We start from the raw sequence: 10822 nt of genomic DNA on the forward strand, positions 1-10822 counted from the left end.
CCCCGCCCATCCCGGGGCTCTCTTGCCCTTCTTGGGGGCCAGCCAGTCCTTTCCAGGGTCACCCAGCCCATCTTGGAGGTCACCTGCCCTTCTCAGGGGACACCCAGCCCTTTCCGGTGTCACTCAGCCCATCCGAGGGGTCACCTGCCCTTCTCAGAGGATACCCAGCCCTTCTCGGGGTCACCCAGCCCATCCTGGGGTCACCCAGCCCTTCTCAGGGGACACCCAGCCCTTTCCGGTGTCACTCAGCCCATCCGAGGGGTCACCTGCCCTTCTCAGAGGATACCCAGCCCTTCTCGGGGTCACCCAGCCCATCCTGGGGTCACCCAGCCCTTCTCAGGGGACACCCAGCCCTTTCCGGTGTCACTCAGCCCATCCGAGGGGTCACCTGCCCTTCTCAGAGGATACCCAGCCCTTCTCGGGGTCACCCAGCCCATCCTGGGGTCACCCAGCCCTTCTCAGGGGACACCCAGCCCGTCCCGGGGGTCACCTACCTTTCTCAGGGGTCACCCAGCCCTTCATCGGGGTCACCCAGCCCTTTCTGGGGGTCACCTGCCCTTCTCAGAGGTCACCCTGTCCTTCCCGGAGATCACCTACCCTTCTCAGGGGACACCCATCCCATCCCAGGGTCACCTGCCCTTCTCGGGGTCACCCAGCCCTTTCTGGGGGTCACCTGCCCTTCTCAGATGTCACCCTGCCCATCTCAGGGGTGACCCTGCCTTTCCTGGGGGTCACCTGCCCTTCCTATGGGTCACCCAGCCCATCCCACGAGTCACCTGGCCTTCCTGGGGGTCACCCTGTCCTTCCCTGGGGGTCACCCTGCCCTTCCCGGGGGTCACCTTGCCCTTTCCCACACACCTGCCACCAGCCTGCAGGAGGGGACGGTCATGCACACGCTCTAGGTCATGACGAGGGACCACGATGGGGATGCCGAGGGCGCACGGGTCCCTCCAGTCCCTTTTTATGCGACATTTTAAAAATCTGCTCTCCCTGCTGCCGTTTTCATCCAGGAGAATGTGGAGTTACTCATCCAGGAGCTGCGGAGGCCAAAGTACAGCATCTATTTTATTTGTAAGTGTGTCACGTTCTGTCCGGTCAGTCAGACTTGCCGCAACACCAGAAATCTCCACTCCTCTGCTATAGCTTAGCCCTGAAAATTTCTGTGATTTTAAAGCTTCGTGTTGCTTCATAAACATGAAAGAAGGCTGATGCTAGAGTGCCTTTATTATAAGGAAAGCTGAGAGGCACTGGATGAGGGAGGCTGGCCCAAATCTTGAAGGTAAATAATTCAGAGACAGGATTAGGATTGACTTCACATCCCAGTGTTGGACTAAACCTGCGTCTTCGAATGCCAGGCGTGGTGGGCAGGTGTTTCTCACATGTCCTGCTTGTGCCACAGGATATCCTGTAGTTTTGGAAACGGAGCAGAGCAACTGTAGCTGGTTTTGTGTTGAAGTCTAGTCCTCCAGCACAGCTCTCCCTCGGTGAGGTTCTGGGAAATGAGCAGGAGTGGCCTCTAGATGTCATTGCGGCTCTGCAGGACGGCAGCACCAAGGAGCCAGGCTCCAGGCTGCGAGACCCTCTCGGACTCTTGGAAAGGGTGGCGGTGACCTGCTGGCAGAGCAGTGCCCAGGAGCTCCAGCAGAGATGTGGGTGTCCGTGCGTGCGGCCATTTACCATCACTTGGCTTTTATCAGATAGAGCTGCTGACTGCAGCTGGGCTGCACGTGGTGTTGCTCAGTTGGGCAGATGTTGGGCCAGGGAGAGGATGAGAGAGGGCTGGTACTGCCCTTCCAGCACTGCCGCGTCCCACGGGGCGTTTAATCCGTCCTCTGTGACCGTTCTGTGCTGATCGGTGCTGCCGTCACGTGCTGGATATCGGCACCAGAGGCAGAAAGTTGGACATGGAATGAGCTCAGAGTACCCTGGGAGGTAACTTCTGGATCTTAACGTCATCTCATCCTCGCAGGTGTAAGGTCAAGGGATCTCTGTTGCAATCTGCTCTGGCTCCAGAGGAAAATCTGTTCTGTGGTGCTACTGTCACTTGCAGAGCCTGACTGTTCTTTCGCTGTTTTTTTTTTTTCTTTCAGATTTCAGTAACGTGATCAGTAAGAGTGATGTCAAGTCATTGGCTGAAGCTGATGAACAGGAGGTTGTGGCAGAAGTTCAGGTGAATTTTGAATATTTGAAATAGATCTCCTCATCCAAAAAAGCACCTGCAAAACAAACATACAAGCTAACAAACTCGGGTGTGGGGTAAAGCAGCACTGTGCGACAGGCTAGGATGGAAGAAAAGATGAACGCGCACACAGGATTAAAAAAGTAAAAGAAAGAAAAGCTCCTGTGTCCCCTGTTTCTGCCGGCCCTCCAGTTGTGAGAGCTGCTGCTGGTCCTCTTGTCATCTGTGTTTCAGAAGGCTGCTGCGTTTGTGGTGTTGACAAAGAGCTCAGAAAACACACACGACAAGTCGACAGTGGAGTTGTCAGGACAAGTGCAGGGATCTGAGGGGTTACGCCCGGAGGAAGGAGAAATGATCAGAGTCAATGCATCAGCGCATGGCTCAGGATTTTAGTGTTAGTGTGGCGGATGCTGGAACACGCGCTCTTGTAGGCAGAGGAAGGGTTGGCAAGACATGTAACTGTATTTGCTTTCGCTTGTTGGCAGGAGTTCTATGGCGATTACATTGCGGTGAATCCACACGTTTTTTCTCTCAACCTCTTGGGCTGCTGCCAGGTATGTAAAACGCTGATGCTCCTCCGGGGCTTTGTGTTGTGGTTGGTAGAGAGACCAGCGGCCACAGCAAGCTGGGGGCAGTGGTGGGCTGCTGCTGAGGGCCTGTAAGGCAGGAGCTGATCCTTACAAGGAATTGGCAAGGGGAGGGAATTGGGGAATCCGGATTGTGGCCTCTGGTGTACCTGCTCCTTCAATCAAACGATGGTTTACTCTAAGACTTTAAGACTTAAAATGAGACTTGATGTGAGAAGGAGCTTGGGGATGGTGCATCCGTCCTTGATGCAGCCTTTCCTTCTAGGGTCGCAGCTGGGATCCGGCTCAGCTGTCCAGGACAACTCAGGGGCTGACTGCTCTGCTTTTGTCTCTGAAGAAATGCCCCATGATTCGGTACCAGCTCTCCTCTGAGCCAGCAAAGAGGCTTGCTGAATGTGTGAAGGTATGGCGAGAACCCACAGGGATGTTCAATCAGTTTCACAATGTGCTGACATTTTGTTTAAATTTTTTACATATTGATCCATCTGAAAGAAAGACCCTTTTTCAGTTGATTCGTGTAAATTCTGTCGTTTACTTGAACCGTATTTCCCCTGAGTGTCATAAATTGGAGTATGAATCTTTTGAGAGCAGGTATTATTTCTTCATTAGCAGGGTAGTCAAAGATAGCAGCACAACTTGTTGCTTCAGCTCTTTGCTTTTTGTTCACCAAGCCAAGAGGAAACATTTTCCAGGATGACATCAGATGAAGTAGCTTTTTTTTTTTTCCTTTTCTCAACAGCAAGTAATCACTAAAGAGTATGAGCTGTTTGACTTTCGGCGCACAGAGGTTCCTCCTTTACTCCTCATTCTGGACCGGTCTGACGATGCCATCACCCCACTTCTGAACCAGGTGAATCATCTCGCAGTTGCGCAAGGGCTGAGGTAGGAATGCGAGTTCTGCAAGCGCAAAGAGCCCTGTGGCGGTAGCAGCAGGGTTCACACCCTGGCAGGTCATGGTTTATATTTAAAAGGTAAAAAGTATTGCCTCTGCCCCCATCCTTTTTGAAATCCCTTTTTCATCTCGTGGCCTGTTTTTTCAGGCTGTTGAGCAGGGATTGAGCATGGGCTTCAGTGGCAGATGTAGCCAGCACCCTGAAAACCAAGCCACTTGTCCTTCTGTAAGACAGACTTTACATTTGGAGTCCTCGTGTCTTGGCAGGGTGCTTCCCAAAGGTTTATTTATGCAGGCTGTTTGGCAGAACACGTACGCAGTTATTGAGTGACCCTGCACGGGTGTGTTTCTCCCTCTGTGTTATTGATGGGTATTTACTATGTAGCTATTGTGATATATTTTTTTTTTAATTTCTTTGTTGTGCTGCAGATTCTGGTATCAAAAAGTCTGTTTGTTTCATTTCTGTGCAGTATGCTTAGACACAAATCAGCCTGGTGGTCGGGCAACGGCCTGGAGCTGCAGCTGGGCTGCAGCCAGAGAATCACAGAAGGGTTTGGGTTGGAAGGGACTGTAAAAATCATTGAGTTCCAACCCCTCTGCCACGGGCAGGGCCACCTCCCACTAGCCCAGGTTGCCCAAAGCCTCATCCAGCCTGGCCTTGAACCCCTCCAGGGATGGGGCACCCACAGCTTCTCTGGGCAACCTGCCACTGCCTCACCCCCCAATGCAGTAAAGAATTTCTTGCCAAGACCTCATCTCAATGTAGATTCTGTAACACTGGTGCTGTAGGAGCTCGTGATGATAGATGGAGTAACCTGACGGCCAGAAACTCCGCTCACACGTGGTTTGTGGAGTTAAGGACCGCACTCAGCACAGGGCACCAACAGCGTTATCTGCTATGCAGAGATTTTCTATCCAGGAGAGAGATTCAGATGAGTGTAAATGGAGTGTTGGGCACGTCGGTGCTCTGATCAGCTTTCAGTTTTCTCTCTGGATAAATATTAGTCTTCCTAGAATAAACACAGTAACGCACTGCTGTGCAGAAGCACGCTACTGCTGCGGAAGAAAAATGTGGGAAATCGTAACTGTGGAACCTCTGCAGCCAAAAATCCATGTGTCTTCTCAGTGGAGGAGAGGGAGATAATGGTGGCAAACAGAACTGTTTGAACAGGAATATTAATCCCCCTTGCTCTTCTTTTAGAGAGAGTTGTGTCTTTTGAACGTACCTACAGTAAGCACCCTGGAACAGGGTTGTTCTCCTTTTTTGTTTGCACCAGCACCTCTCGCCGTGGGACGCCAGTCTGTCTATAATAGAAGTAATATTTATTTCTTACTGTAACTTTCTGGCAAAAGTTAGAGGGATGCACACCTTGGATCCTGGCAAAAGTTGGAGGGATGCACACCTTGGATCCGCTGTGTGTTACTAGAGAATTATAAACTGGCTTTGCTGGAGTTCAGTGTGAAATCCGTTAATTTCCCAGTGCTGTTTGGTATCTCACTGGGGTCATCCTTTGCCTTTCTCTTTTGCTCTCCTTGGCAGTGGACGTACCAGGCTATGGTTCATGAGTTGCTGGGGATCAACAACAACCGCATCGACCTCTCTCGCGTACCGGGGATAAGCAAGGATCTCCGAGAGGTGGTCCTGTCTGCCGAGAACGACGAGTTCTACGCCAACGTAGGTATCTCAGCGGGGATTCAGTGAGCAGCTGAATTTGGGGATCAGGTTCCAGTCTTTGTTTTGCCACGTGAAAGGAAGTTTCCGATGACTTTGAGGGTCGGGACTCTTATGCAAGTGCTGAAAATCAATTTATAATGCAAGTAGCATCTGACATGAAAGAAAGCATCCATTTTGTAGTTTTATTTCAAACTGCAGAGCTGCTTGCTCAGGCATGGGTCTCAGGGAGACGATGTGCGATGGCACTTTGGTGTGTTGGGCACAGAGTGCCACCCTGTTCCAGCTGCATCAAGCCTTGCATTAGAATGGCTTTCTCTCAGAATCCCCGTCTTGTTCTGCGCAGAACATGTACCTGAACTTTGCAGAAATTGGCAGCAACATCAAGAACCTTATGGAGGATTTCCAGAGAAGGAAGCCTAAGGAGCAGCAGAAGCTGGAATCCATAGCGGATATGAAGGTACAATCCATACGTTCAAAGCCCTTCCATTGCAGGACGGTGCAGATCACCGCTGTCTGTCCACTGACAGTCCACGCTACCAGTACCAACATGTCAGACCTCTGTGGTGTGCTGGTTCTGTGGAGCAGGAACCTCCTTTTTGCACTGTGTTCACTACGGTGGTTCCTCGCTGGAGGCAAGACTTGTTAGCCGGTCTGCACCACTGTGGCGTGGCCTGCAAGCTTGCATGTTTTGATTGCTCCCTAAGCTGCTGCTTAGAGCTTGCTGGAATCCCGAAGCCCTGTAATTGCATCGATAAGCTCTGGTTTAAGTACTTAGCTCACTCGAATACGGCTGCGTGGACTTTATATCTGAGCTGGGTCACTTGCCCACAGCTCTGAGTACGGGCTGTGAATTCAGTCACTGCTCGAGATTTAAAGAATCCTGAAGTCTTTGGAAAGACTTTCTCTATCCTTTTTTTTTTCTAGAGTAAATAGAAAGTATATCCCTACCAAAAATCTTGTCATTGGAGAAATCCCGTGTCTTTGGAAGGACTTTCTCTATCCTTTTTTTTTTTTTTTCTAGAGTAAATAGAAAGTATATCCCTACCAAAAATCTTGTCATTGGAGAAATCCCGTGGGCTCCTGGGGTTGAGGTGCCTGATATGCCCGCACTGGTCTTGTTTATATTGATGCAGATGAGTTGATGCAGTTTATTGCTGGGCTGCAGACATCCACTGGCTCTTGCTGTTCTTTTGAAGAGCTGGTTGCTTTGGTTCCCCCGTGGCAGGCGTTCGTGGAGAATTACCCGCAGTTCAAGAAGATGTCAGGCACGGTATCGAAGCACGTGACGGTCGTGGGAGAGCTGTCGCGGCTGGTCGGGGAGCGGAACCTGCTGGAGGTGTCTGAAGTGGAGCAGGAGCTGGCCTGCCAGAGTGACCATTCCAGTGCTCTCCAGGTACCTCGGGCTCAAAACCCAACCGCGATCCTTTGTCTGAATCCAGGTGGTTTGATCCTGTAACTCCCCTGTTGATGGAAGTTTGATACTGGAAGTCAGAGGGAGTTCTGCATGGAAATATCCTGCAGGGTTGGGAGATGAGATGTTAGAATTACTCTTCTCCTCCCCGTTCAGTTCAGATGGGGATGAATCACCGTTAATAACCGGCTTGAGAAGCATCTTTGCAAATTCTGTCTTTACATTTCACAATACAACATTCCTTCGTTGTACGCAGTCACTTGGTTTCTGGCAGGCTGCCTGGGCAGCCACCAGTGAAAAACCAACTGGGACCCCCGTCCAGAAGCTGGTTGTGTTTGTTGGGGGGAAGAAGAAATGGAATCCCTGAAATTGCTTAACCAGACTAGTCATTGAGCTGCTAGCTTTTACCTTTTTTTTTTTAAATAAAAAACAATGGAAAGTCTCTTAGATAAAAGATTTCTTTGGCAAAGAAGAGTGAAAAAGCTGAACAGAGGCGTCTGTTATAGCTGGGTGTAGACTGAAGCTTTGACCCCGCGCTGGCGTGTTGGGTTCCGTGCCCTGACCTAGTATCTGACAGGACGTCGATAGTGATGAATTGTGGCTGCTGACTGCTCAGAGAAAATAGTGGTATTGTTGAACGTGACTGCATCATACCAGCAACTCAGTATTAAGAAATGATTCCTTAATTTTTTAGAGCTTAGGCAGAAGTTCCACCATATCACGGACTCCTTTACCCCATCCTGGAGAAGCAGTTTGACTAGAAAATGGAAGTAAGCATCTTTGACAGATTTGAAATACGTGTCCTCTTTGCCTCTGTTGTTCCGTGCTCCAAGTAGGTGGCTGGGGGATAATATTAGACTCTGTGAGTGCTGTAGTCTGTTACCGGACCCTGAGCTGATGGGAAGCTGAAGTCATCGCAGCTGTATAGATGGGTGAGCATACAGATAGACCCTGAGCTGATGGGAAGCTGAAGTAATTGCAGCTGTATAGATGGGTGAGCATACAGATCTGATTCCATAGCTTGGATTGGGTAGAGTTCAGATGACTAAGTACTGAAATGGGAACGTAGCCATAAAATGCATTTGCTGAAAACAGCCTCTGAGGTTCTCTTGCTTTATCATTGTTTCTAGATTGAGCTTTTGCAGTTTAAAAGTCAAATATTTGAGTTCTAATTCATCAGCCCACCGTGTCTGTGCTGTGAGCTGTCATTTCTGAATTAACACAGCACCGAGCATAGCGTTGGAACGTCGGTGCTTGGCGTTGGAGATCGTTTTGGAAAATGTTGGTCTGCTTTTTATTAAGTTATCTCAGATTTGTTGAAGAAAGGGATGATGTGAGGTCCTGATGATGACGATGATGCAGTCTCATGATCATCTCTACGGCTGAGAGAGTACGAGGCAGTGCTGGAGCCGGGACAGAGCGCCCACCGAGTGCCGTTCTGTCACGGCAGGGTTGTTACTAGAGTTCAGCTTGGTGCTAGCTCAGGTCCTAGCCTGCACTAACCAGGTATTTCTGCAGTTTTGAGAGCAGAAGAGCAGCCTGCACTTCACTTACAGCCGCGTGCATAAAGGGCTCTATTGTATTTCTAACGACTGAGACCGACTGGAAAACATGTAGCAGCTAGGAAATAAATTCAGAACTGGGGAACTGGTGTCTTTCTGCCTGAGAGATGAGTATCTCTCGAGCTGCACTGCCCCAGGCCATTCCCTGGTGCAGTCTCCTAATGGCAGTGAAGGGCCAAGGCCGCAGAAACAATGAAGAATAAGCCAGTGGATGAAATAAAGGCAGAGTTGTTCTCCCACTGATGTAACTTCAGCAATTGTTAATTCCTCTGGTGGCCTAGGGCCCCTGAGTACAGTACATTTTGGTTATTCTTCCCTTGCTCTCTTATTAATCATGACATAGTACATGAGCCTTGAGAGATGAATGGGAGGTTTTGAATCCCATCTCCTTAGATGGACAAAAGCTTTTCTGTTTTACACACTTCCCGCTTCTATAGGCATTGCCGCTGCGCTGCCGGCACAGGATCAAAAATCTTGCGAGCAGACGTCTCCGTAGGACTCTGTCCCTCGCCCTCACAGGTGATTCCTGACCTCACCAAGGGTAATGGTGAACTCCTGTTGATCCTCCTCCAAGCCAGGATTTTATTGTATATTTTTCTAACTAGTCTGCATCAGTCAAACAAATGACAGCAAATAGAGCTGAAAGGGGGTGCTGAGTGACAACAGTGTCACAGCCTTGTGTCACGGCTGTTCTCTGAACGTCTCCATGTTGTCTGCCTGTATGGGGAAGGTGGGAGAGTCTTGCAGAGATATGCTGGGATTTGTGGAGCATTTGAAGGTCATGTGTGCTTACGGAGCTGAAAAAATCCTGACAGGTTCCATCTCACTTGGAGCTGCAATTTCTGCAGCTGTAAACGTGGCAGCTCCTCTGCTGCCGTGCGTTTGAGCTGATACAGGCTGACTGGTTTGCTTTCGTGTTCAGCACAGGCAGAATTTCAGACTTTGCTGTGTCCTAAAGCATCTGTCCAGCCCTAACCAGATGTCTGCAGACACATCTGGTCGCTGATGCCTGTTCTTTGAGATCCGTCTCCAAGCTCGGCGTTAAGAAGTTTATTGTTCCCGCTGCTCACCTGAGCCACCAGCTTGGCTCCGGTGTTTGTTCTGTTCATTGTCTCAACTCTCTGACTTGACACAACGACTGGGAGGCTGCGGGGAGGAAATAAGGAAAGAAGGAGCAGCGCTTACACAGCCAGCTGTGGGTTTGCACCAGCAGTTCCATCCTGCCTGCAGCCCCTGGAGGGAAGTGGCGTGATCGGGGTTCTGAACCGTTCTGCAGAGGGTCTGTACTTAACACACCACCTCTGTGGGGCATGCACCCTTCATTTACAATGGTCTCACGTTCTCTTCAGTGGAAAAACTAATGATCTGCATATTAGAAGTAATAACTGTAGATTTCTGTAGGTACCTCCCGTGCTCTCATCTTTCTTTTCATGCAGTAATTCCTTTCCTCCTTTGCTTCCGAGCGCTTGATACTTGCTCCTCCGCTTCTCGCATCCAAAGGTTATCTGAGACTTTGATGCTTCTGTCCTGCGCCTTCCAAAAGAAAATAGAATTTGTGTAATTGTCCTAACTGCTTTTTCTTGACAGTCAATATGACGATGGAACTCGTCGGCCGGGTCTGGCTCTGCTCAAGCTGCGAAGGGAAGGGCAGAGGTTTCTGGCAGTGCCGCTGATGCCCCTTTGGAGAAGGCACACGGTGACCTGAGCTCATCCCCAGCATGTTAGGGAGAGTTACGAATGGACAGCAGAACTGGGTTGTGAACTCCCAGCTTCATGAAAAGACCCAAAAGCAACTTGCGCTCCTTTGTACACTCATAAATCAAACCGTAGAGCACGTAAGAAGCTGGGCTCTGTTGCTTGTGACACAATTTAGTTTTCTTGCGTTCCTCCCGCGTGCAATTTTGTTACTAGGTAGTGGGCTTGATATTAGTCTGTTTTCACGTCCTTTGAAAGCCCCTCCGCTAACAGTGCTCTCCCTGTCTTGCTGCAGAACGTGCGTCGCCTCCTGCAGAACCCCAAGGTGACGGAGTTTGACGCTGCGCGGCTGGTGATGCTTTACGCCCTGCACTACGAGCGGCACAGCAGCAACAGCCTGCCGGGGCTGATGGCGGATCTCAAGAACCGGGGTGTGTCAGAGAAATACCGAAAGGTAATCGCAGCATTGCTCCTTCAGCTGGGTGAACAAGGGGGACAGGAGGGCACAGGGGTGGAAAATCATTGTTCATTGGGGTTTACCTGCCGCAGTTTAGCACAACGCGTTTTTGTTGAATTGTGCCGCACCTTGCGAAGAGAACCCTGAGCTTGTTTGAGGTCTGCAGGTGTTACCATAAAAGGCATAACTAATTCCTTAATTTCCATTTCCAAAATCAGTGATATTCTGAAGGATTGAATGAAGCAGAGATGGCAGGCATGCCAGGAGTCTGCTGGGATGGGTGTGTGGCATGTGGGCAGAGCCTGGAACATGCTTCCTTTCTCCTTCCCCTCTTCCTCCCCAGCCTTTTCCCCCAGCTCCTGCT

General features: G+C 50.1%; 1 protein-coding gene across 1 annotated transcript in view; it reads left to right on the forward strand.

Moving 5' to 3' along the window:
* The window catches only part of VPS45 (vacuolar protein sorting 45 homolog (S. cerevisiae)), a gene marked incomplete at its 3' end in the record, with an annotated part of 13344 nt that overhangs the window by 1080 nt on the left and 1442 nt on the right, over positions 1 to 10822 (forward strand). Inside the window, exons 2-10 of the mRNA XM_010072518.1 lie at positions 1011 to 1071; positions 2091 to 2170; positions 2665 to 2733; positions 3032 to 3169; positions 3506 to 3616; positions 5199 to 5333; positions 5677 to 5790; positions 6559 to 6726; positions 10297 to 10455. Coding sequence (XP_010070820.1) covers positions 1011 to 1071; positions 2091 to 2170; positions 2665 to 2733; positions 3032 to 3169; positions 3506 to 3616; positions 5199 to 5333; positions 5677 to 5790; positions 6559 to 6726; positions 10297 to 10455 — 1035 coding nt within the window. The remainder of the gene's footprint in view (positions 1 to 1010; positions 1072 to 2090; positions 2171 to 2664; positions 2734 to 3031; positions 3170 to 3505; positions 3617 to 5198; positions 5334 to 5676; positions 5791 to 6558; positions 6727 to 10296; positions 10456 to 10822) is intronic.

This window comes from Pterocles gutturalis, unplaced genomic scaffold, assembly GCF_000699245.1.
Source record: "Pterocles gutturalis isolate BGI_N339 unplaced genomic scaffold, ASM69924v1 scaffold13997, whole genome shotgun sequence".
Classification (NCBI taxonomy): domain Eukaryota; kingdom Metazoa; phylum Chordata; class Aves; order Pterocliformes; family Pteroclidae; genus Pterocles; species Pterocles gutturalis.